The sequence below is a fragment of the Neomonachus schauinslandi genome, chromosome 11, assembly GCF_002201575.2.
Source record: "Neomonachus schauinslandi chromosome 11, ASM220157v2, whole genome shotgun sequence".
Classification (NCBI taxonomy): Eukaryota; Metazoa; Chordata; class Mammalia; order Carnivora; family Phocidae; genus Neomonachus; species Neomonachus schauinslandi.
Genome location: NC_058413.1, coordinates 14,863,490 through 14,890,307, shown reverse-complemented (window position 1 = coordinate 14,890,307; position 26,818 = coordinate 14,863,490). Strand labels below are relative to the sequence as shown.

At 45.2% G+C, this 26,818-nt stretch overlaps 1 protein-coding gene across 2 annotated transcripts; it reads left to right on the top strand.

Moving 5' to 3' along the window:
* The first annotated feature begins 6,931 nt into the window (after positions 1-6,931).
* On the top strand, positions 6,932-26,570 carry DDB2 (damage specific DNA binding protein 2). Of its 2 annotated transcripts, XM_044919447.1 has the most exons (10): positions 6,932-7,203; positions 8,341-8,474; positions 8,858-9,049; positions 21,635-21,780; positions 23,072-23,171; positions 23,273-23,450; positions 23,956-24,098; positions 25,498-25,662; positions 25,798-25,843; positions 26,150-26,570. In XM_044919447.1, exons 1-10 carry the CDS (start codon positions 7,077-7,079, stop codon positions 26,197-26,199), a joined length of 1,281 nt encoding a protein of 426 aa, XP_044775382.1. In that variant the 5' UTR covers positions 6,932-7,076; the 3' UTR covers positions 26,200-26,570. The 2 variants fall into 2 exon arrangements, with proteins under 2 accessions (XP_044775382.1, XP_044775383.1); XM_044919448.1 differs by lacking the exons at positions 21,635-21,780; positions 23,072-23,171; positions 23,273-23,450; positions 23,956-24,098 and having other exon boundaries at positions 7,023-7,203.
* The last annotated feature ends 248 nt before the right edge of the window (positions 26,571-26,818 follow it).

Here is a 26,818-nt window from a genome sequence, read left to right as displayed (position 1 = left end):
CGGAGCAGGGAGCCCGATGCGGGACTCGATCCCAGGACCCCGGGATCATGACCTGAGCCGAAGGCAGCCGATTAACCAACTGAGCCACTCAGGCGCCCCGTCCATAAAGTTTTATTGGAACACAGTCACGCTCACTAGTTTACATATTGTCTATGGCTGCTTCCACATTGCAGTGGAAGAGTGGAGTGGTTGCAATGGGGATTGCAGGGTCAGAAAAGCCTAAAATGTTTGCTATCAAGCCCTTCACACAAAAACCACGTAGCCCCTGTATTAGAGGGAGACAAAAAGAGGGAGACCATTTAGGAGGTTGCTTCGGTCATCTAGGTACCAGGGATAGGGGCTGGTTCTAGGTGCAGCTGCTCAGTACGGGGACGGAAGAAGTATCCGGGGGAAGGAATCGATAGAACTTTCTGATGGGTTAAATGTGGATGATAAGGGAGAGGTACATTTCAAAATGAATCCCAACATGTGATCTTGGATTGGGTTCTGGACCAGAGAAGGACATGACTGGGGCACTTGGCAAAATTTGAATAAAGTTTGTAGATTGGATAATAGTGTCATTAGTACTAATTTTCTCATCTTTTTTTTTTTTAAGTAAGCTCTATGCCCAACATGGGGCTTGAACTCACGACCCCTGAGATCAAGTGTAGCGTGCTCCAACGACTGAGCCAGCCAGAAAATCCATAATTCACTCCTCTTGATCACTGTATTGTACTTCTATCTGATGTAACATTTAGGAAATTAGGGACGAGTATATGGAAATTCTTTGTAACCTTTTCGCAACTCTTTCCAGGTCTGCAATTCTGTCCAAAGGTTGGACATTGCAGCCTCTGTCTTCACATCGTCTTCTCTGTGTGTCTGTCTCTCTGCCTTTGTCTCATTCCCCTCTGCCTCACTGTTTTTATTTTTGTACTCTTTTTTTTTTTTGAAGTATAGTTGACACACTATGTTACATTAGTTTCAGGTGTACAACACAGCGATTCTACAACTCAACACCTTATGCAATGGTTTGTGGTTGTTGTTGTCTTTAATTGAATTATGATTGACACACAATGTTCTGTCATCTCCACCTCACTCTTACAAAGATACTTACCCCTGGATTTAAGACCTACTCGGATCATCCAGGATGATCTCCTCATCGTAAGACCCTTAACTACATCTACAAAGATCCCTTTTTTTCTAGATAACATTCACAGGTTCTGGAAATTCGGATATGGATTTCTCTTTTCAGGTACCAACCTACCACACCAGCCTGGAGGAGGCCACAGCTGCTAGCCTTGGAAATCCAGTAAAATATGACATGAACTTGAAAAAGCAGGCTGCCTTTCAGAGATGTTCTTCATCCAGTTTCGCTACCGTGCCTCTCTGCAGAATAGGTCAGCAGCCTCCATGCTGCCACCCAAATGTGGCTTGGTAGGCAGCCTAGAATTATGACAAAACTCTCAGACTCCAGGGCCTTAGGACACAGGGAAAGCCAAACACAAAGGGACAGTGTACAGTAAATGTGTCTGCGGAGATGCGCCCTGAAAGTCTGAAGATTTGGGGAGGATGTGAGCGGATCATACCAAGACAGCCTCCTCCAGGCCATTGGTTTCACCAGGAAGAACCACAGCTACCCAAGCAGCCCACTGCCTTCCTCTACAGACAGAAAGTAAGCTGTGGTTCCTTGGGCCAGGTTTTTGTCACATGCTCCGGGAGTGTCAATGTCATAGTAGGGACAGGAGCCAAAGCGGGGCAGTGGAGACTGGAGTGGGAGGATGGGAATGTAAGGGGAATATAAATGCAGTCCCCCAGTCCCACAAGCATGTGATTCATCCACCCATAGGCAACTGGCTTGGCTCTACCACAGAGAGAAGCATTTTTATTTCTGCTACTGGGGAGTTTTAGAGTCTTTGGAAGAGAGTGAGTAGAAGGCACTGCCAGAATTCAAACGCCTGGTTTCTGACTCTCTGGTCCCCGCGCTTCCCACGATGGCTACTTGCCTGGCGCGAGCTCCTGAGGATGGCATAGAGCTTCTTCACCACCTCGTTCAGCTCTTATGGGTAAATAACGTATTGCCAGGAGATTATATAACAACTTCTATTTGTAGAACACTTTACAGTTCACAGAGCACTTTAACGCAGATGGCCTCAGGACTCTGGCAGTTGCCTGGGGAAGTTTCCTGGCATCCCACACCCAGGTTTTGCACGACAGGATATTGATTTAGAGCGTGGATGGTGCCTCATGCCCCACAGCGAAGACGGAAGGTGGGTTTTTTTCGGTATTTACACAGCTGTCTGACACTTCCAAAGCTACCCCAAATTGTGTTTTTGAAAATGGATGCCAGAGGCATCCTAGAGGGTCAGAGCCATGTTTTCATTTAGCACTATTCCAGAATTTATTCATATCTGGGCACTTAACTATGTATCGGAGATGCCAAGGAACAAGGACTCTAGAGGCTGTATTTGGTCCATTTCCGATCCTTGAGGAGGAGTTTAAACGTCATTTCCCTGCAAGCTTGGCAGAACCCTTGAGGCTGTCGTTTGCAAACCACTGGATGCAGTAACTGTGTGTGGGAAGCCTGCACACACCGTCCTCATGGATTATGGATGGTTTTGCAGACTCAGCAGAGCTTTTGGATCCATAGACGGCTTGATCAGAATCAGAGTCATGTACTGGCCTGCACCAGAAAAATGATTCCTACTGGATGGAAACTTCCCATAGGGAGGTCAGAGTGGAAGCAGTCACTGGTTTCTGCAGCAGCTCACAAGATCCCAGGTTTTCAAACTGGGAGGGATCTGAAAGACCAGGAATACCTCCTCTGGACTTCGTGATGATGAAACTTAGACAGAGAAAAGTGAAAGGAGGAATCCAAGAGACATCATCTAAGAACAATGCTCTTCCCACTGTGCCATACTCTTTGTTCCAGAAAACACGTAAGCCACATATTGTTTTGCAGATCAAAGAAACTGGCATTATTTAGGGTCATGCTCGTGGTCTGCCTGGCTTCCAGTGTGAACACGAGACCTTCATTTGCTATCACCAGCAGCTTTTGAATGAATTGCCTTGTGATGCCGTATGTCAAAGGTAATGTCACAGATAAGACCAAAGCATCTATAAACAGGACTTCATAGCATAGCCATTCCTCTGGCAGGAAACCAGAGCCGAGCTGCACCATTACCCTCCTTATCAGATTAGTGGCATCAAAAAAAAATATATATATATATATATATAGGGCGCCTGGGTGGCTCAGTTGGTTAAGCGACTGCCTTCGGCTCAGGTCATGATCCTGGAGTCCCTGGATCGAGTCCCGCATCGGGCTCCCTGCTCGGCGGGGAGTCTGCTTCTCCCTCTGACCCTCCCCCCTCTCATGTGCTCTCTGTCTCTCTCATTCTCTCTGTCTCAAATAAATAAATAAAATCTTTTAAAATATATATATATATATATTAAATACTTTTGTCCACCTGCTCCTGATGGCTCATCAGATGCAAATGGGTGACAGTAAGTCACTAGACAGTTGTTGCGTGGTGAAACACAGCAAAACCCAGGGTAAGAATGCCCCAAAGCACAACGTGAAACAAAACACTTTCCTGGCATGTTCAAGGAGGGTTTCCACTACTCACGTGCGTTTTTGTTTTTTTAATTCACCATGGAAAACCTTCCGTATCCTAAAAACAGAAATCCTGGCATTAAGCAGGACATTTCCTCTGCTCATGAATCCATCATGGCTAATTACTGCCTTCCCATTTCCTACTCTCTCTGCCTGGAATATCCTCCCCCACCCCTCCCATCTCTCAAGATTCAGCTTAAGTGGGCCCCTTCTCTGACACTGTTCCTTTTTAACACCACTCCATGCTGAGTTAGTGTCCTCTTTCTGTGCCCACCCCCAGCCCTGCCCAAACCCAATGCTTCCTCTCTCATTAAACTCATCACACCCAATTGTAGCAGTAGGATTACCTGTCTTTCCCACCATAGAGAGCACACTCCATAGGGGCAGAGAGCATTTTTCTTTTTTTCTTTTTTTAAAGATTTTATTTATTTATTTGACAGAGAGAGACACAGCGAGACAGGGAACACAAACAGGGGGAGTGGGAGAGGAAGAAGCAGGCTTCCCGCCAAGCAGGGAGCCTGATGTGGGGGCTCGATCCCAGGACCCCGGGATCACCACCTGAGCTGAAGGCAGACACTTAACGACTGAGCCACCCAGGTGCCCCAAAAGAGCATTTTTCATTTCAGCATTCTCTTTCACTGGAATGCTGCCAGGAACAGAGTAGGCTTTAATAAATGTCAGTAAAATGAATGAAATTTGAATTCTGCCTGCCTTTCAACCTCCCCCTCAATCTGGCCTCTGGGAACAGATCCTCAATGTGACCAACTTTCTCCTCTTCAAGCTGCCTCCTACTCTACTCATAAATGTCAATGCCTCCAACTCAAACACTATCAAGAACACCCCTGTGTGGCTCAGTTGGTTAAGCGACTGCCTTCATCTCAGGTCATGATCCTGGGGTCCTGGGGTCGAGCCCTGCATTGGGCTCCTTGCTCCGTGGGAAACCTGCTTCTCCCTCTCCCACTCCCCACTGCTTGTGTTCCCTCTCACGCTGTCTCTCTCTCTCTCTGTCAATTAAATAAATAAATAAAATCTAAAAAAAAAAAAAAAAAAAAGAACACCCTGTAGTTGAACTTGGGGTTTATTGCTCAATGCAACAGCGAATGCAGATGGTGGAACATCTCTGTAAGAAGTTGTTAAGAAGGACTTGTAGATTTGATTTGTGTTGGATGATTTGGATAAGGGTTCAGGCAAGTAGGGCATTGCTCTGGATTGGAGGTTGTCAGGAAATGCGAGTGATTCTATGATTGGGTATCAATAAATCTTATCCACAAGGTGGGAGGAATGAAGCAAAAGCAAAGCTAAAGCTGTGATTGGCAAAGAAGCTGCTTCCATATTAGCCAAATTAATAGGGCGATGTTTGGTTATTTTTGTGGTTTGGACAGTGTTCTTTTTTTTTTTTTTTAAGATTTTATTTATTTATTTCACAGAGAGAGACACAGCGCGAGAGGGAACATAAGCAGGGGGAGTGGGAGAGGGAGAAGCAGGCTTCCCGCTGAGCAGGGAGCCCGATGCGGGGCTCGATCCCAGGACTCTGGGACCATGACTTGAGCCGAAGGCAGACGCTTAACGACTGAGCCACCCAGGCGCCCCTGGACAATGTTCTTACTTCTGCCTGTATTCAGACATGAGTGATCATGTTTTTGTCTTGATTGATCATGGTCACAGAGTGGCCTTGTCTGATGTTGTTTTGTGCAATTGTTTATTTCAACAGAACCCCACGGTCTAACTGAAATCCCAGGCCAGCCCCCAGATGCCAGGGGCTGCCCCTGTCTTTCTCATAACTCATACCCATTCTTAACTTTCACCAAGCTCTTCCCCAGGATGCTCTCCTCCCTCCTCCAGCCAAACCCTACTTAAATTCAAATTGAACTCCACAAAATCCCATCTTCCCCTCCAGGCTTTCCTAAATACTTCTTTCTCCATTGCATTATCTTTTCTGAATGCATCTAAAAGTCTTGGCCAGCACACCACAATTTAGTATTCAACTGCCTTCTCTCTGGAATGGTTTGACTTGTTTCGCATGTATTTTTCTTCTCTGCTTGGCAGGTTGTAAACCTTTCTAGGGGCAGGGTCATTTCTTACATTTTGGCATCCCCCTAGAACTGAGAACCTTGCTGAGGTAAAACGAATGGCTGGTCTGAGGAAAGGGGGTGAGTCTGCTTCTGTGACACAGCTTGGAAAACACAGCTACAAGCCAGCAGGGGAGAAGCCAACGGCTTGCCTTTCACCCTTCTAACACTCTGACCTTATCTTTCCATCTTCCCATCAGGAAACCATGCTTTGAATTTTTCTTTTGGAGCATTCATTTCTTCTCAAGGGTTATTTTTGTACATGTCTTCTGTCCCTACCTGTCCGTGAGTTTAGGACCTACGGTTAATGTATTGTTGTCTCCTCTCACGCTTCCATATCGCCTGGGACAGAGTTTAGCAGATAGAAGGAAAGGCTCAGCAGTCCTCCATTAACCGCAGCTCCTGTCTGGCCCATCGCAGAAAGGAGGATACACCCGAACTGTCTCCTCCGGGGCCGAGCAGAGAGTCACCTATGAGAGTCGATGCCTTGGCCTCTGGCTTAAGTCAGGGCACAAGACCTCTTAGCCCAGTTGGCCTGCATGTCCTCCAGCTCATCAATTTTTTTTTTTTAAGATTTTATTTATTTATTTGACAGAGAGACAGGGAGTGAGGGAACACAAGCAGGGGGAGTGGGAGAGGGAGAAGCAGGCTTCCCGCCGAGCAGGGAGCCCGATGCGGGGCTCGATCCCAGGACCCTGGGATCATGACCTGAGCCGAAGGCAGACGCTTAACCACTGAGCCACCCAGGCGCCCCCCTCCAGCTCATCATTACGCCCTAGGCGGACACTCAGCAGGTTTGGGGAAACCTAGCTAAAAGCTGCAAGTTTCACCCACGCTGCGCAGAGAAGCTGAGATTCGGGGATGCTGGGGAAACAGAAGTACTCCACACCTATGGCAGAGCGGGCTGGCCGGAAGAGTTTGATTTCCACCGCAGGGAGGTGGCTAGCTTTCTACAAAGGGGCCTATCTCCAGAACCAGCCAATCCTAAAGCCCGAGATTAAAAGCCAGAGGAGGCGGAGCCGAAGCCTTGATTGGCACCGGGTCTCCTGGGGACCCGCGGAGGCCGGGCAGCGCGGACTCTGAAGAGGCTTCAAGTTGGGTGACCTAGCAGTGGCGGCCATCTTTATTTCTGGCAGATCAGCTAACGGGCACAATCTGGCCCAGCATGTAGGCGCTATCCCGTTTCCCTAGGGAGCCCATGAGCTCCTCCCCTCCCGTGCACCAGTCTTCGCGGGAGGGGCGGGGCCTCTCCGCGAGGGGTGGGGCCGGAGCCAGAAGCCAGATTGAAAGCGGTGTGGCTGTTTGGCGGGAAGTTGGCTTAGTTCCTCGGTCCCCGCCTTGTTTCTCCCCGGAGGCTTCACAATCTTCCCTCCACGATCTCGGCATAGGGCATAGTACCCCTTCGCACGGAGGACGCGATGGCTCCTAGGAAACGCCCAGAAACCCAGAAGACCCTCGAGGTGGCAGTGCGCCCCAAGAGCAAGAGGAGCAGAAGCCCCCGGGAGCTGGAGCCCGAGGCCAAGAAGCTCTGTGTGAAGGGCCCCGGTACTGCCTGCGCCTGCTGCTTTAATAATTCCGCCTTTTGGGGTTCTCACGCAGGAGGCTGGAGTGGGGGATGGGTGCTACTGGTTTCTCGAGGCTGCCCCAAGTTTCGGATGCCTCGGGCTGTGCATTTTTCTGCAGGTCCTTTGACATCACAGAGTTTGGGCTTAACCCCCCTCAGGTGACGGGAAGAGGCAGATGAGCTCCATTACATAAGACAACGGACCTTCCAATTCCTTGTTTGTACCAGGATTTTTACACACGAAGGACTGCTTAAAATAATCCTACCTTGCCTGGTGGTGTGTGTGCTGAATTTCGATAGCCATGGTTGCTAGCTGTGTGTCCTTGGTTTCCGCTGTAAGAACCCTCAATTTCCTTCCTTAGAAAACTCACTCTCTCAGGTTTATTGGGGCTTGAACCTGGGGCGATAAGGAGTGTGGGGGAACACAAAGACTGGAGCAGGGCGTTGTTGATGAAGTGCTTTTTGTCCATAAGAAGGGATGGGTTGTCAAGAGGCCAGATTCATAGAGACCAGGTCCTCAGATACATCTGTATTCCTATTCTAAGTGGATCTACCTCTCCAAAAGCAGCTTAATTTAGAGCCGTGCCAGACCCTCTGGATCCTGCTGGTTTCCAAAAGAACATATTGGACTTGGGGCCAATAACTGGTCACCTCTACATTATTTTAATACAGGATTTAAAGATAGGTCTTTCCCCAGTCACTTCTGTGCTATCCTAAAATCCTTTTATTGTGCATCGTATGTGATTTTAAAATTGCCACCCAACCCTAGTATGAGTTTTCCAACCCACTGGGAAGAGTTCTGCGTAAACTTTATTCCTCTGTGTCTCTTTGGCTCCCTGCTCAGAAACCCTGCAAGGGTCTGGTTTCATATGATTTCATATTTAGTTTCACCTCAGAATTACTATTTTGGGGAGTGTTTGGGGTAAGGGGCTGAATCCCTTCTCACTCTATTTCTTGTGCTGGGTGAGAGTGAGCAGACCACGGAAAGGCCTTAGGAGGTGATGGGAGAGACTGGCTATGCGGCATGAAAAAACAAGGCTTTCTTTCTGAGATTTCAGCAGGAAACTCTTCCGTGCGTGAGAAGAGAGAGGAAAACATGTGTCTGTTCTGCTTGGCAGGTTCTAGCAGAAGATTTGACTCAGGCTGCCTTTGGGCGGGGTTGGCTAGCCTGCAGGTCCGGCCATCATGCAGCATCGTCAGGGCCCTGCACCACCATAAGCTGGGCAATGCTGTCCGGCCATCACTACAGCAGGTGAGGCGTTTCCTGGCTGAAGTGCTCAAGGGGTTGCCCAGTACCTTTTCACTACTGGGATGTTCTCAAGTTAGATGCTGGGTTGGTTCAGTGGGTTGTCAGTGGTCAGATCACCTCTACCTTGGGCACTGACCTACTGGGCATTCAGCCAGGTGGAAGTCTTATGCTGTAAAGGTCTCATCTGGAATGCACTCTGCCCTCTTGCTTTCCAGGATGAGTTCATGCACACTGCAAATATTTTCAAGCACAGAGCCAGGCAGTTAGTTTTCCTTTGGTGGGAGGACTTGGCCCTAGAGCTCGTCTATGGAGGAGGCAGAGATTGGCAATTTACCCAGGACTTTGGGTGTTAATGCAACTTAATTCTTTTTTTTTCTCTGTGTCAGGGTCTCCAGCAGGCCTTTCTGCACTCTCTGGCTTCTTACCGGATATTCCAAAAGGCTGCCCCCTTTGACAGGAGGGCCACATCCTTGGCATGGCACCCAACTCACCCCAGCACCCTGGCTGTGGGTTCCAAAGGGGGAGATATCATGCTCTGGAACTTTGGCATAAAGGACAAACCTACCTTCATTAAAGGGGTGAGCAGTTCCCTGTGCCAGTCAATAGTGCTGAAGAAGTGTTTGTTGAAGGAATGAAAAGTTATCCAGGAACGAGGAGATGATTGGGATCAGAAGGAACTGGGTATTTTCAAACAAGTCAATGGTAATGCTACTCAAATCTTCCTTGAGTGCCAGCCCTTAAAACATGAGAAGGTATAAAATATTGATCACCCTCTTGTAAGTTATCACAAAGGACAGAATCTGAGCCCCTTCTTAACTCTTGGCCTCGTCTTCTCCTACTGTCTTTCCTCGGTTCCTAGGCTTTAGCCACACTAGCTATTTCTATTCCTAAAACGGGGTCTTTGCACTTGCTGTTCTCTTTGACTGGGGTACTCTTTCCCATGGTTTTCTCATGGCTGACTCCCTCTTACCATTCAGGTCTTGGCTTAATATACTTCTTCAAACAGCTTTCACTGACCACTCTGTCTAAAGTAGCCTCTACTTCACTCATTCACTCCCTCTCTTCTTACCCTGCTTCCCCCCCCCCCCCCCCGAACAAGGTTTATCAGTACCTGAAATGTTTTACTTATTTGTATGTCTCTGCCCATACAAATGTCTTTGGAAAGTAAGCTCCATGATAAGAGGGACCTTGTCTTTCTGGTTCACCACCATATCCCCAGTGCCTAGAACAATGTTTGGCCTAGAGTAGCTGCTTTATGTTTGTTGAACGAATGAGGGCCTTGAAGTGTAACTGGGTAGATGGGATGTATACATACAAGATAATTGGCAGTACCGATGGTAAATGCTACAGAACGTGAGAGAAGGAAGAACCTCCTGTGAGTTAGAGTCAACAGAGAAGGCTCATGGGTGAGTGGGGAATGAGGAAGAACAATAATTAGGTAAATGGAGAGAAAAAGGAAAGGCAGAGTATGTTCAGGGCAAAGATTGGCATAGTGTTTTTTAGGGATGGTTAGTATTTATCATTAATTGCTGAGGGGTGAAGGTGCTGGCCTCTCCACCAAAGAGAAGACCCTTAGTTTGCCCAGTGGGGGGCTGACAGTGGAGGGCTGTACTGTAATAAGTGACGCTCTGGGTTTAGAACAGAAGCCACAAACTCACATGCTTAAGGAAGCCAAACAGGAAAAAGAATGATAGGGGATGGGGTCAGTGGTAAACTGGAGATGGCTGACATGTAGGAATCTAGGTCCCATGATGGTATCAGATCTGATTTGTTCAAATGAAGCCTGAAGCCCTAAGTTTTTTTACATGAAATGTTCTGATTTTTAAAGATGTTGATGAAATACACCTAAAATGTACCCTCTTAACGATTTTTAAGTGTGCAGTTCAGCGGCCTTAAGTACATTGGAGTTCTTGTATAGCCAGTCTCCAGAATTCTATCTTGCAAAAGTAAAACTCTGCACCCACTAAACACTAACTCCCCATTCTTCCATCTCCCTATCCTTGGCGACCACCATTTTACTTTCTGTTTTGATGATTTTGACGCTCTCATGAGTATCTTGCATAAGTGGAATCACAATATTTATCCTTTGGCTTATTTCACTTTGCATAACATCCTCTAGGTTCATCCGTGTTGTAGCAGGTGTCAGAATTTCCTTTTTAAGGCTGAATAATACTCCACTTGATGCATTTACCACATTTTGCTTCTCCATTCATCTGCTGATGAACACTTGGGTTGCTTCCACCTCTTGGCTATTGTGAACAATGCTGCTGTGGATGTTGGTATGCAAATTATCTCTTCAAATCCCCGCTTTCAGTTCTTTGGGGCGTATACCCAGAAATGGAACAGAAGAGATAGATGAGGCCAAGGGCGAACCCAGGATGGGTTTTCTTAAGTGTTTCCTCAAAGCAGCCCATCATAAAAGGCCAGGTTAGACAGGCTTGGGATGAGATGGGTGTTCAAGAAAACAGGTGCTTTGAAGCCAGAAGAAGGGCAGCCAGAGGAATGCTGTGGACAGAGCTCAGCTTCCTGCCCAGCTGGTGAGACAGGTGACCACCAGAAGGGGCAGTTTTTATTGAAGTCAAAACCCAGAGCTCAGACAGGAAGAGATTTGTTTTTTTGTTTTTTTGGGTTTTTTCCCCCCTCAGAATCTAGGACAGGGGAATAGAGAAATTTAAGAAGTAGCCTAAGGGTGTCCTAGGGGAAGAGCCTCCTGACCAAAAGGGAAATGACATCTGCTTTAAGCTTGTGCCAGGCTGAGGCTGCTTTGGTTTATACCACTCTTCAGTATAATGTGCCTTTAAGTGACATTTCTTCACACCGTCTCGGAGATTGGTCTGAGCATCTGCACGTTGAGACTAGCAAGAGGCTAGATTGGAGCAGAAGAAGGGTGTAGTGGTCTGGAGAGCTCTCTGTTTTTACTTCCAGATACTGACAGAAAGTTGATTTGAGAACAGGGACTGAAGGCGCAACAATGCCTCATTTTGCTACTACATTTTTTTTTTAATTAAAAAAAATTTTTTTGGGTGCCTGGGTGGCTCAGTTGGTTAAGCGACTGCCTTCGGCTCGGGTCATGATCCTGGAGTCCCGGGATCGAGTCCCGCATTGGGCTCCCTGCTCAGTAGGGAGTCTCCTTCTCCCTCTGACCCTCCCCCCTCTCATGTGCTCTCTCTCTGTCTCTCATTCTCTCTCTCAAATAAATAAATAAAATCTTTAAAAAAAAATTTTTTTTTATTTTTTAAGTAGGCTTCACACCCAACGTGGGGCCTGAACTCACGACCTCGAAATCAAGAGTCACATGCTCCTCTGACTGAGCTAGCCAGGCGCCCCTCATTTTGTTACTTCTTTAGTCCTCTGACCTTGGCTCTGATCTTTACAAGGAAACATGTATGACATTTTCATAATGAAGATAACTTGGTTTTACTCTTATTGTAAAATGATCCATGCTTATGAGAATTTCAAATAATACAGAGAAAAGCATAAAGAATAAAAAGTACTTGAAATCTCCATTTGAGGCATCTTTCTCTGTGTGTATACACTATGATACACACCCAAACTTCTGCCTAGATTATTACATAAGTATTCTACCCTACAATCTGTTGTATTTTACTTATTATATCAGATATTCTGGTTTAAAATCATATACCAGATGACCACTAAAAATATCCTGTAATTCGCTTTTGTTTTTTGTAATGCCTTTGGTATCAGTGTAATGCAGGCCTCATAAAAAGAGTTAGGAGGTATTCCTACCTCTTGTATTTTCTGGAATTATTTGTGTAGAATTGATACTATCTCTTCCTTAAAAAAAATTTTTTTTTAAAGATTTTATTTATTTGACACAGAGAGAGAGATAGAGAGCACAAGCAGGGGGAGTGGCAGGCAGAGGGAGAGGGAGAAGCAGGCTCTCCGCTGAGCAGGGAGCCCGATGCGGGGCTCGATCCAGGACTCTGGGATCGTGACCTGAGCCAAAGGCAGCCGTTTAACTGACTGAGCCACCCAGGCGCCCCTCTTCCTTAAAATCTTTGTAGTATTTTTAGGATTGGAGTTTTCTTTGTTGGGGAGTTAACTATATATTCAATATCTTTCATAGCTGTGGGGCAGTTTAGGTTCTCTGTTTCTTGTGAATGAGCTTGGTAGTTTGTTTTTCAAGAAACTTGTCCATTTTACCTAAATTGTTGAATTTAGTGACATGAATTTGTTCATGGCATTTCCTTACTATCCTGTTAATGTCTACATGATCTTAGTGATACCTCCCCTCACATTCTTTTTTTTTTTTTAAGATTTTATTTCTTTATTCATAAGAGACAGAGAGAGAGAGAGGCAGAGGGAGAAGCAGGCTGATGTGGGACTTGATCCCAGGACCCTGGGTTCATGACCTGAGCCAAAGGCAGACGCTTAACCATCTGAGCCACCCAGGCGCCCCCTCACATTCTTGATATGAGTTATTTGTGTCTTTTTTTTCAGCCCCAAAGTTTCCTCATACCCCTTTGTAATCCACTTCTCCCTACCTCTGAAAATCGTTGATCTGCTTTCTAACCCTATTGGTTAATATGCATTTTTATATAAATGACATAGTATAATATATACTTTGTTTTTCTGGCTTTCACTCAGTATAATTATTTGAAATTCATCTACATTTATACATGTATCAGTAGGGTGTTTTGTTTTTTTTTAAGATGTTATTTATTCATTTGACAGAGAGAGACAGAGAGAGACAGTGAGACAGGAAACATGAGCAGGGGGAGTGGGAGAGGGAGAAGCAGGCTTCCCACAGAGCAGGGAGCCCGATGCGGGGCTCGATCCCAAGACCCTGGGATCATGACCTGGGCCGAAGGCAGACGCTTAACAACTGAGGCACCCAGGCGCCCCTATCAGTAGTGTTTTTTTTTTTTCTTTCTCAGTAGTGTTCCATTATATCAATGCACCACAATTTATCCATTCACCTGCAGAAGGATATTTGGATTTTTTCCAAATAAAAATAAAGCTATTATGAACATTTATGTACAAGCTTTGTGTAGGTATATGTTTTCATTTTTCTTGAATAAGTACCTAGTTGTGGAGCCAAAGGCAGACGCTTAACTGACTGAGCCACCCAGGCACCCCTAGAGTTCCTTTTGGTAACATTTTCCTTCTGCCTGAAGAATTTCCTTTAACATTTCTTATAATGTAGGTTGGCTGCTGATACATTTTTTTTTCTTTTGTTTGTCTTTTTTAGGGGAAAAGATACTTTTGCTAGGTATAGAATTCTAGGTTCACAGGCTTCTGTTTTTGTTTTCTTGCTTTTACTACTTTAGAGATGATTTCTTTCTTTTTTTTAAGATTTTATTTATTTATTTGACAGGGAGAGAGAGAGAGAGATCACAAGTAGGCAGACAGGCAGGCAGAGGGAGAGGGAGAAGCAGGCTCCCTGCTGAGCATGGAGCCGGACACGGGGCTCGATCTCAGGGTGCTGGGATCATGGCCCGAGCCAAAGGCAGACGCTTAACCGACTGAGCCACTCAGGTGCCCTTAGAGATGATTTCTGATGCAGTCTTCTCTCATTCTTATGTTCCTCTTTACATGATTTTTCTTTTCTTTTTTTCTTCTGGCTACTTTAAAAATGATTGTGATTTGTCTACTCTATTTCTCTATATGTTTCTGCTCTTTGGGGTTCATTTTACCTCTTGGATTGATGGGTTTGTCATCAAATTTGGAAAATTTTAGGCCATAAATATTCAATAGTTTCTCCCCCCCCCCTTTATTTTCTGGGACTCCAATTATATATATGTTAGGCTACTAGGTGTTTTCCTACAGGTCATTGATAAAGTTCATTTTTTAATCCCCCCCCATTTTATTTTGCATAGCTTCTATTGCTGTCTCTCTTTCACTGATCTTCTGCATTATCTAATCTGTATTAGATGTATTTTTTTTCAGATACTGTATATCATCTCAGAAGTTTGACTTGGGCCTTTTTAAGTAGCTTCCATTTCTTTTTTCATGTTCACTGCTTCCTCTACTTTCTTGACCATATAGAGTGTGTTCATAATAGTTGTTTTAATGTTTTGCTAATTCTATCATCTGTGTCACTTCTGGGGGTGTTTCTATTCATTTAGTTTTCTTTGGTTATGAGTTCTATTTTCCTCCTTCTTTGCATGCCTGGTAATTTCTCATTGGATGCCAGACATTGTGAATTTTACATTGTTGGATGTTGGATTGTGTTTTATTCTTTTAAATATTGTTGGGCTTTGTTCTGAGATGCAGTTACTTATAATCAGTTTGATACTTTGAAGCCTTGTTTTTAAGCTTTGTTAATATAGTTACTATATTAGTTTCCTATTGCCTCTATAACAAATTACCACAGACTTGGTATCTTAAAACAACACAATTTTATTCTCTTACAGTTCTGGAGATCTGGAGATCAGAACTCTGAAATCATTTTTTTCTGGATTAAGGTCAAGGTGTGGGCAGGGCTGGTTCTTTCTCAAGGTTCTGAGGGGAGAATCTGTTTCCTTGTTTTTTTTCAGCTTCTTGTAACCATCTGAATTCCTGGGCAATGGCTGCTTCTTCTATCTTCAAAGTGCATCACCCCGATTTTCTACTTCTTTTTTTTTTTTTTTTAAGATTTTATTTATTTATTTGACAGAGAGAGACACAGGAGAGAGGGAACACAAGCAGGGGGATTGGGAGAGGGAGAAGCCAAGCAGGCTTCCTGCTGAGCAGGGAGCCCGATGCGGGGCTCGATCCCAGGACCCTGGGATCATGACCTGAGCCGAAGGCAGACGCTTAACGACTGAGCCACCCAGGCGCCCCTCCTGTGTTCCTCTTATAAAGACCATTTTGATTTTGATTGTATCTATCCCACCCAGATAATCCAGGATAATCTTCCCATCTCAAGATCCTTAACCACATATGCAAAGTCCCTTTGGTCATCTAGCGTATTATTCACAAGGTCCAAGGATTAGGGCATGGACATCTTGGGGACCATTATTCAGTCTACCCCAGTTAGCATGGGTTTAAGGCAGCCTATAAATATAAGCTGTCCTCACCCTGAGGCAATACCCTTCTGAGGACTCGATGTTTTGTATATTAAGTCTTTCTGAGACTACACACTTTTCTGAGGATTTCTCCCCTGCTTATTTACGGTGTTTCTCCCTGCCCCCTCCCCGAGTCTTGGGTAGTTTCCTCAGACACATTTATACATTAATACTTCCCTCAAAGACTTGAGGGGACCCTTGTGAAACTCTCCAGAATGCTCCTTCTGTGTGTCTCTCTCCTCCCCAGCATTTTGCCCACCAATTCTTGCTATGTTGGCTTTCCTAACACTCTGTCTCCTCAGCTCAGTGAGATTGCTAGGCTGTGTGGTTCCTCCCTGTCTTGCAACCTGAGGACTCTCTCCACGCAGTTAAGCTGGGGCAATGGCAAAGCTATCTCCTTTCTTTCCTTCCTGTCTGGTGCTGCCTGTTGTCCAATGTCTGAGAACCTAGTTCATGTAGCTTGTCCATTTTTTTAGTTGTTTAACGCAGGAGAATATGATACTCCATCACGGTTGGAAGCAGAAATCCACACTTATTAATTTTAATAGTTTGTCTGAGGATTTAAAATTTTTCCCTACACGATCTTGTCATCTACAAATAATGAGAGTTTGATTTCTCTCCTTACTATTCTTATACTTCTTTTTTGCCTTATTCCATTGGCAAGACCTCTAGTACATTGTTGAATATTAAATATAGCAGACATGCTTGTCTTGTTCTTGATCATAGAAGGCTTTTATATTTGATCATTAAGTATGATTTCTTCTACTTTTTATTGTTGTAAAATACACCTAACATAAAATTTACCATTTTAACCATTTTTAAGGGTTTTTTGTTGTTGTTTAGTAATTTCTACACTCAATAAGGGGTTTGAACTCACAACCCCAAGATCAAGAGTTGCATGCTCTTCCAACTAAGCCAGCCAGGCATCCCCCCATATTAGCCATTTTAAGTGTACACAATTAAGTACATTTGCACTGTTGTGCGACTATCACCACCAACCATCTGCAAAACTTTTTCATCTTCCTAAAATAACTCTGTACCCATTAAACAATGACTTTCTATTACCTTCCCCTAGATCTACTGATCTGCCTTCTGTCTCTATGAATTTGACTATTCTAAGTACCTCATATAAATGGAATCACATGATATTTGTCCTTTTGGGTCTGACTTCTTTCATTTAGCCTAATGTTTTCGAGTTTCATCCATGCTGTAGCTTGTATGAGTATTTCATTCCTTTTTATAGCTGAATAATAGTCTAATCATATGGATATGACACATTTTATTTATCCACTCATCTGTTAATGGACATTTGGGTTTTTTCCACCTTTTGCTATTATGAATACAATGGCTGTGAATATTCAAGTACAAGTTTTTGTTTGAACACCTGTTTTCACTTCTCTTGGGTATATATATGGGAGCTTGTTTGTGTTTTAAAACTTGTCTGTTTTTGAATATTCTTTATCAGACTGTGGAAGTTCCCCTTTTATTTCTAAATAAAATAAATTACCAGAAGTTCCTATCATGAATGATAATCGAATTTCATCAAATACTTTTTTGTATCTCTTGAGATCAGCTGATCTTTCCCCTTTATTCTGCTAATGTGATGTTACACTGAGATTTAAAAAAAAAAAAAGATTTTATTTATTTGAGAGTGAGCACGAGCAGTGGGGAGGGGCAGAGGGAGAGGGAGAAGCAGACTCCCCACTGAGCAGGGAGCCCAACATGGGGCTCGATCCCAGGACGCTGGGATCATGACCTGAGCTGAAGGCACACGCTTAATCAACAGCCACCCAGGCGCCCCTACACTGAGTGATTTTTGTATGTTTGTTTTAGTTTATTATATTCGAATTTTTCATTTAAATTTTCTCCCCCCCCCTTTTTAACCTTTCCAATTATATCTCCAGCAAGTAATATTACTTCTTAAAAATCGTGGTAAAACCACATAACATTTATCATTGAACCATTTTTAAGTGTATGGTAGTGTTAACTATATTCATATTACTGTATAGCAGAACTGTAGAACTTTTTCATCATGTAAAACTGAAACTGTGTACCCACTGAATAAGTTCCTCATTTTCCCCTTCCCTCAGCCCTTGGCAACCACAATTATAACTTTCTGTTTCTGTGAGTTTGAACTACTTTAGATACCCCTAAGTTTTGATTGTCTTATTGTGGTTACATAGGAGCATGTTCTTGTAGGAAATACAGTAGAGTATTTGAGAGTGATGAGACATCATGTTGGCAATTTATTATCAAATGGTTCCAGAAAGCAGGGTTTTTTTCAGAAAAGCATTTTTTTTTCCAGAAAACCAGTTCTTTGTGCAATTTTTGCAACTTTGCTAAGAGTTTAAGATAGTTGGAAAACAAAGTTAAGAAAAAGACTGATATTATTTCTTCCTTAAATGTTTAGTATATTCAGCAGTGAAGCTACCAGGATCTGGAATTTACCGTGCAAGAAAGTTTTTAGTTGTGAATACAATGTCTTTAATAGACATCAGACTATTCTGATTTTCTCTTTCATCTTCTGTCAGTTTGGCAAATTTGTATTTTTCTAAGGAATTTACCCATTTTATCTAAGTTTTCAAATTTACTGGCATAAGATTGCTTATTATATCCTCTTATAATTGTTTAAAATGTGTAGGATTTATATTGATGTGTCTTTTTTGATCTATTACATTGATTATTTGTGACTTCCGTTTGGTCAGTCTCACCAGGGATTTATTGATTTTATTAGTCTTTTCATTTAACACCCAACTTTTTTTTTTTTTTTAAAGTAGACTCCATGCCCAATGTGGGGCTTGAACTCACAACCCTGAGATCAAGAGTTATGTGCTCTACTGACTGAGCCAGCCAGGCATCCCCCAACTTTTGTTTGTTAATTCTCTCACAGTATATATTTGTTTTCTGTTTCATTCATTTCTGTTCTTTCTTTCTCCTACTTTTTTTTTTTTTTAAGATTTTATTTATTTATTTTAGAGAGGGAGGGAGAGAGAGAGAGAGCAGGGAGAGGAGCAGAAGGAGAGGGACAAGCAGACTCCATGCTGAGTGCAGAGTCTGATTTGGAGCTCGATCCCATGACCCCGAGATCATGACCCCAGACGAAATCAAGAGTCAGATGCTTAACTGACTGAGCCACCCAGGCACCCCTCTCCTACTTTCTTCTGTTACTTTCACAACTTCTTGAGATGGATGTTTTGAGTCATTGATTTTTAGCCTTCTTTTATTATGGATGCTTTTAGGAATATTTGTGTACAAGTTTTCATATGAACATACATATTCATTTCTTTTGGGTATATGTCTAGGAGTGGAATTGCTGGGACGTATGGTAACTTTATGTTTAAGTTTTTGTGGAACTGCCAAACCATTTTCCAGAGTGACTACTCCATCTCACATTCCCACCAGCAATGTAGGAGGGCTTCAACTTCTCCATATCCTTAACAACACTTGTATTCTTTTCCAGCTTTATTGAGATATAATTGACAAATAAAAATTGCACATATTTAAAGCATACAGTGTGAGTTTTAACATGTGTACATTGCAAATGATTACCACAGTCAAGCTAATTAACGTTCATCACTTCACATATTATCTTGTGTGCTCTGGAACACTTAAGATCAACTCTCTTAGTAAATTTCAAATATACAATATAGTATTAACTATGGTCACCATGCTGTACATTAGCTCTCTGGAACTTATTCATCCTGCATAATTGACACTTTGTACCCTTTCACCCACATCTCCCCATCTCCTCCATCCCCAAGCCCCTGACAACCACCATTCTGCTCTCAGCTTTTATGAATTCCACGTCTGTAGATCCACATATAAGTGAAATCACGCTGTATTTGTCTTTCTGTGTCTGACTTATTTCACTTAGCATAACATCCTCCTGGTTCATCCTGGTTGTCACAAATGGCAGGATTTCCTTCTTTTTAAAGGCTCACTAATATTCCATCATATATACATACTACATTTTCTTTATCCCTTCATCTGTCAACAGACACTGAGATGGTTTTCCTACCTTGGCTATTGTGAATAGCTACAGTGAACCCAGGAGGGAAGATAACACGTGAAAAGCTCATTTCCTTGGGCTATATACCCACAAGTGGGATTAATGGATCATGTGGTATATTTTCCAAAGAACCTCCACACTGTTTTCCACAATGCCTCTACCAATTTACATTCCCATCAACAGAGTACAAGAGTACCTTTTTCTCCACACCCTTGCTAACACCTGTTACCTTTTGTTTTGATAACAGCCATTCCAACAAGTGTAAGGTGATAGCTCATTGTGGTTTTGATTTGCATTTCCATGATGTCAGGATTAATGATGCTGAGCACCTTTTCATATACCTGTTGGCCATTTGTATGTCTTATTTGGAGAAATGTCGATTGAGGTCCTTTGACCAGTTTTAATTAGGTTATTTGGGGGGTTTTTTGTTTGTTTTTTTGCTATTGAGTTCTTCATATACTTTTGATACTAACTTCTTATCAGATCTAGTTTGCAAATATTTTCTCCCATTTCAGGGGTTGTCTTGTCACCACTTGTTATTGTCCATCTTTTTTCTTATCACATCCAAGTGGGTGTGAAGTAGTATCTCATGATGACTAATGATGTTGAGCATCTTCTCATGTGTTTGTTGCCATTTGCATGTCTTCAGAAAAATGTCTGTTCAAATCCTTTGTCCATTTTTAAATTAGGTCTAGTTTTTAAAAAAGACTTTATATATTTGAGAGTTGGGGGGAGGATGATTGGGGGAAGGGCAGAAGGAGAGGGAGAAGCAGACTCCCCAGTGAGCAGGGAACCCAATGCAGGGCTCCATCCCAAGAGCCCAGGATCATGACCTGAGCCAAAGGCAGACGCTTAACCGACTGAGCCACCCAGGCGCCCCAGGTCTTATTTTTTTTTAATGTATATTAATCACAATTATTTTAAAGCCTGTATCTAATAGCTCTAATATCTGGATCTCCTGTGTCTTTCAAATGTTATTTTTTTCCTCTTAGTTTTTGGTTATTTGGCCTTATCTTCTGATATGCTGGGTGATTTTAGATATAATGCCAAATATTGCATATGAAAACTTGTAGAGATAATTTGAAGTTTTGAGTGGTGGTATTTTTCTCCAGAGACAATTCTTTTTCCTTCTGATAGGCAGGTAGGATGGAATCAGATCATCTTACTCCAATGAGATTGAAATGATTTGAATCTGGGGGCAAGGGTTGGGTGGACCATGGGCACTGGTTAGAATGATTTGTACAGGGGACGGAACATGCCGGTGAGCATGTTGAGTGAGCTAAGTGGACGCTAGGTCTGTGAGGCTGGGATAGCGGCAGCATAAGAGGTAGAGAAGGAGCTCTGGAAGCTGTCAAGTTCTTAAAACTGTGCCTGATACATCATAAGCACTTAACGAGGTTATGTTATTGATGTTATCGTGATTGTTTTCATCATCCTTGTCTGGGATGTCTCGAAAAAATAGGAAGGAGCTCAGATCTGACTCCTGCCCTCCTAATCCAGGCCCTGTTCCAAGCTGAAGCTCTTCTAAAGAGCACCAGGCAATAATAAGTAAGCTGTGGTGCATCCATGTAATGGAACACTCAGCAGTAAAATGGAATGAGCGATGGGTACACACAGAAACCTGGCTGCATCTCAGGGGCATTATGCTGAGTGAGATGAAAGAAGCCAGCTGCAAAAGGATGCCTACTGTAGGATTCACTCCTATGACAGTCTGTTAAAGGCAAGGCCATAGCATAATGATGGAGAACAGAGCCACGGTGGCCGGTGGCCCAGGGGGGTTACAAGGTGGGGAGGGGGTGTGACTATGACAGGAGAGCACAAGGGAGTTTTTTGAGGGGACGGACCTGTTCTGCATCCAGATTTGGGTGGTGGTTATTCAAACCTCTACTGTGTGTTCAAATTCATAGAACCGTATTCTAAAAACAACCAAATGTACCGTCTGTTAATTTTTTAACAACTCAATTAAAACTCAAGTCTTAAGTAAGAAAGAGCGTCATGGAGCGCATCGCCGTGTCAGGGCCTCTGGGCTGGCCTGGCCGCACGCGCTGCCTGCCCGGCTCTCTGGTCAGCGGGGCCTGTGCACCCAGGCCTCCTCCTCCACCTGAGCTGGCATCACTCACTGGCTTTTCTCTTCCTTGTGTTAGATCGGAGCTGGAGGGAGCATCACTGGGCTGAAGTTTAACCCTCTTGATACCAACCAGTTTTTCACCTCCTCAATGGAGGGAACAACTAGGCTGCAAGACTTTAAAGGCAACACTCTCCGAGTTTTTACCAGCTCAGGCACCTGCAAGTGAGTAGCCTCACTAGGAGGGAAAGGGCTTCTGGGCTCTCGGTGTAGTTCTGGTGAGAGCGTCCAGATCTCATGTGTGTCCCCCATACCTGGTACAGGGGAGAACTGCAAGGTGGCAGCCATGTCCTACGCTTCCCTCTGAGATTTTCCGTAGCCACTCTTCCTGCGTTCCGGGTTACTGCTTCAGGGAGGGGTTCTAGAACCTCCGCTCTTCTCAGCGAGGGAAGGGCTTCGGCTCTTCTGTAAGGCGTTCCTGGGTTAGACTAGACCTTGTTTCTCACTAGTCAACATGGCATTGGCCTGGAAAGCCACTTAAAGGTTGGAGCAGGAACTAGGAATTTAAGATTTCATTCCCTACGTCACTGGGGTGTGATGACGCGACCAGTTCCTTGATGGAAGCTGAAAGGGATAGAGTCCTGTCCGCAGAGCACATGGGACACCCCAAGAGCAAGTGGCTGGAGAAATGACAAAATGCTCGGCACTTGGATTTCCGGCCAGAGACATGACTCTTACTGTTCTCTGAAGAATCCAGGGTGTGTGTGAGGGGAGTCTAACTAGCACTGGACATTATCCTGGGCGGCCCCACAGAGGTCAGGGCAGGAGACGGGATAGACTCAGTTCCATGTTATTTGTCCACAAGAAACCCTCCCTCTGAAAGACATTTGTAGGGGATTTGTAGGCACTGTAGCAAGGATTTGAGTGTTTGAGAGAAAAAAGTATGAACCTGAGCTCTCCTGGCCGGGTTTTAGGATCCCTGAAGCAATCCCAACCCCATCCCTTCGTCCTCAAGTAGTCTGAGAGACAAAAGAGCAAGACAGAGCTCCCAAAGTTGTGTATGCTTTTTTCCCTAAATGTTCAGAAGGGGGCAGAAGTTCCTTTCTCACCAGCTCTGCGGAACAGAGCTGGGCAGCCCGTTTGGTTTGTCATCTCCTTTGGCCCAAAGGGTAGAGAGGGAAGGGAGAGAGCAATAAACGAGTCCTCCTCAGAACCCAGGGCTCTAGGGGGCAGGCTAGCCTGGGGACTTGCCTTATGGCTCTGAGCTGTGGCTGCTTCAGGGACTCTGACTAGCTGACTAACTGGACACATTTCTGAGCTCCGTCACCTCCATCCTCTCTGTCGGACAGTAGACAAGTCCGTGGGCTCCTCGCTGGGAGTCTGTGGCGAGACAGTTACTCCTTCAGCAAATACTGGTGGGATGTCTAACTGTACACTAGACACTGGAGCTACAACAGTGACTGAATGGACCTTGCCTCTGTCCCCAAGAATCTTACAGCACAGTTTCTCCCTCCAGCTTCTGGTTTTGCAGCCTGGATGTGTCTGCCAGAAGCCGAATGGTGGTCACGGGAGACAATGTGGGGCACGTGATCCTGCTCAACATGGATGGCAGGGAGGTGCGTTCTCTGGAGCCCAGGTCCTCCCTTTCTCTCCCTAACCAACCCCCCACCCATTCCGGCCTCCCTGCGCCCCACCTGAACCGAGCCCTTCTCTGCAGCTTTGGAATCTGAGAATGCACAAAAAGAAAGTGACCCATGTGGCCCTGAACCCATGCTGTGATTGGTTCCTGGCCACAGCCTCTGTAGACCAAACAGTGAAAATCTGGGACCTGCGCCAGGTTAGAGGGAAATCCAGCTTCCTCCATTCGCTGCCGCATAGCCATCCTGTCAACGCAGGTGTGATATACCAGACCTCATCCTTCCTGCAGACCCTGCCTGTCCAACCACTTCCAGAGTTTTCCCTCAATCTTTAGAAGCTGCTAGGTTAAATCTCTACCCTGAGAGCATCAGCCAAGTGGATGTCTTGGAACCTTTCTGATTTTAGCTGCCTCCAACAGCTGCTAAGTTTCTAGAATTTTTTTTTTAAAGATTTAATTTTTTTTAGAGAAAGCACAAGCAGGGGGAGGGCCAAAGGGAGAGGGACAAACAGACTTCCCACTGAGCAAGGACGCTGAGATCACAACCTGAGCCGAAATCAAGAGTTGGCAGCTATCCTGACTGAGCCATCCAGGTGCCCCAAGTTTCTAGGATGTTTTTGTTCACAGTCCAGATTCACCTCCTCCCTTCCACCCCTGCCTAGAGAGGAGTGGGAGAGAGGGGTGCCCCTGCAGGAGAAGGCCTATGACAGCCAGGATAACAAGGGCCTGGGGCTCCTTCAGCTCTGGGGCTTTTCACTTGCCAGCTTGTTTCAGTCCTGATGGAGCCCAGCTCCTGACCACTGACCAGAAGAGTGAGCTCCGGGTTTACTCGGCCTCCCAGTGGGACTGCCCCCCAAGCCTGATCCCACACCCTCACCGCCACTTCCAGCACCTGACGCCCATCAAGGTAAGTGATGGAGGCAGGGAGCTGTGATCACGGGGACGGGCTGGGTCTGCCCGAGGTAGGGAGAGGGCAGATCTGGAAATGCCTAATGCCAGATCTCATCCTGTACCTACACGAAGCCATCTCTTCTCTCCCGGCACTCTCTGCAACTTCTGTCCCCCTTCTGCAGTCCCACTGCACTGCCGTTTCCTTGGTCTCCCGTAAGCTCTTCCTGGTTCGTTGGGCCCAGCCCACTTCCCTGCTGTTCTGCCCTCACCTCCAGTTATCTGCGTGTGCTGCTGGTCCCCCAGCTGACTCAGCCCCCAAGACTAACAGTCTTTAAGTCTTCTGATTCCTTCCTGCACACGCCCCAGGCAGCCTCAACTCTGCCCGTTCCTCTGCTCTCCTGGTTTCTGTTCTTTTTCTAACACCGCAGCCCCTCTCCAGACCTCCGGGTTTCATGCCGGTATTTCTTTCATCAACATAGCATAGTGGTGGGGGCACCAGCTTCGGGTAGACTGACACCCCCGGTTAGAGTTCGTGGGTAAGCTGCTTGAATTTTGGATCTCAGTTTCCTCATCTCTAAAAAGCGAGTAACAGTATCTGACGGACAGGGTTGTGGGAAGAATCTGTATACTTAAAGCACTTGTCTAGTGCCTGGGACGTACAATGTCAGCAGTGATCATTTAATATTAGAGTATCTCCCGCATACCTCAGATCAAATCCAGGCTCTTAAGAACAAGGGTTCTTCACCGGTTGGTTCCCATTGATCTATGTGTCATCTCTCACTTTGTATCCAGCGAGGACAATTTCCAGCTTCCCAGGTGGGACTTGTGACTTATTTCCAAGCCATGGCACATACCACTCTGTCCTTCCTGCTAACCATGTTTTTCCTCCTTCAACACTTCTTGCAATTTCTTAGGAAAACCCCATCTGATTCTGTCATTCTGACTAACTGCCAGATTTGTTTTGGAACATAGGGGAACATAGGTTTCCTTCCTTTTCTTGGTCACTAGCCATTTTCTGCTCAACTCTTCATCATTCATGTTGATGGAGGAGGGACAGTAGTGGGATTACTTCAGAACTTATGTCCTTCTTGGTTTTTGCTTGGTTGTAGGCTTTGGTTAATGTCTGGGTCAAGCTGATGTTAAAACATTTATCAGTTGGTATGATCTCAGGAAATACAAAAGACAGAAAAGGCCTGAAGATGTCCCAAGGTCCAGAGACGCCAATTTGGGGTTAAAAATTTGGGATGGTAGAGGCACATGCAGTTGAAAGCTGTTCTTGTAGTTTCATGTGGGTTTTATCTCCATTATTAAATTGCTGGCAATTGTATTAACATTTGTGAGTGGCAAAGAATACTTTTGATGTCCCTCTTGATAGTACTCCGCATTTACTCTCATGACAACTCTCCATCTCCTAGGCAACCTGGCATCCTCGGTACAACCTCGTTGTCGTGGGCCGATACCCAGATCCTAATTTCAAAAGCTGTACCCCCCATGAATTAAGGACGATCGATGTGTTTGATGGAAACTCAGGGAAGATGATGTATCAGCTCTATGATCCAGAATCTTCTGGTATCATTTCGGTGAGGTTTGGGCCCTCAAATGATGAGGGGAGGAAGCAGGGCTTCAACCTACCTTACCTGACCAGAAATTAATCCTCATGTGCCCTTCTCCCAATACCTCACCTCCTCCTGATGCTTATGCCCTTGTCTCTGCAGCTCAATGAGTTCAATCCCATGGGGGACACGCTGGCCTCTGTGATGGGTGAGTGAAGCAGGTTGTATCTCAGATTGGCCAAGCCCTACCCTACCCCCCAGGTTGAGTGCAGGCTCCCCTCAGCTTAGCCCTGCCAGTCACCCCAGGGTAGGAGTCAGTAAAGATTTACAGGATACAGTGGACTCTTTGGCCTAGGCCCTCCATGCCTCTTGCTTTGTCTTGGTCATGACGATGCCTGGCTGCTGTCTGGTTTCCTGGTATTTCCTGACCAAGTCCTGGGTTCCCTGGGCCAGCCCCAAGTTCTCAGAGACTGATCATGGAAGGTGCAAGTCAGACTGGTCTCACTCCTCCTAGGTTATCACATTCTCATTTGGAGCCAGGAGGAAGCTGGGATGCGGACATGAGAGACATTAATGAAGGTGCGGGCCAAGCCAGAGCTTGGAGCCGCCTGAGAACAAATCCTCTGGGAAGAGGCGGCTGTGTGTTAAAGGGCCAAAGGTATCCAAGTCTTAGGGTCGGAGCAGGGACACTGTGGCATGGGACACTGTGGGACTGGGACACTAGCATGTTACTGCTCTGGACTTAGCTCCAGAAACTTCTCCAGGGTTGGTGCCCCAGGTGCCCCAAGGGTCCCTGCTATATCTAGCCTGGAGCCAAGCTTCTCCTGGAGCCAAGGTACTTTTCTATTCTTTGATGAGCAGTGACAGAGGGATCAGGCCGTGGTTTTTGGTTTGTGCTCACTATTGACTTGGCTAATAAAACCATACCCAACTGAGCTTCTGAGTGGATCTTCCAGCACTGACCTGGTCAAAGGGCTCCTTGGGGCCCCCCAAAGAAGAAAAAGCACAGAAACAGCACTAAGAGTCTAGAACATTCATTCTCTGGAAGCTGCCTTAGCCCTATTCTGGCCACAGTCACAAGCTGTCCAGCTCACACCCTGCAGTGGCCTCTGGTCCGTGGAGACCCCAGCCTAGCTGAGCGGGACAGTAGTGTCATGACTGTACCACAACTCACGCCCCCTCC

Bases quoted from the DNA above. Each gene is read 5' to 3' on its own strand.
- DDB2 (XM_044919447.1), top strand. From the start codon at position 7,077: ATGGCTCCTAGGAAACGCCCAGAAACCCAGAAGACCCTCGAGGTGGCA. The intron at 23,172-23,272 runs GTGCGTTCTCTG...CCTTCTCTGCAG, and splicing joins TCAACATGGATGGCAGGGAG to CTTTGGAATCTGAGAATGCA. The intron at 24,099-25,497 runs GTAAGTGATGGA...TCCATCTCCTAG, and splicing joins AGCACCTGACGCCCATCAAG to GCAACCTGGCATCCTCGGTA.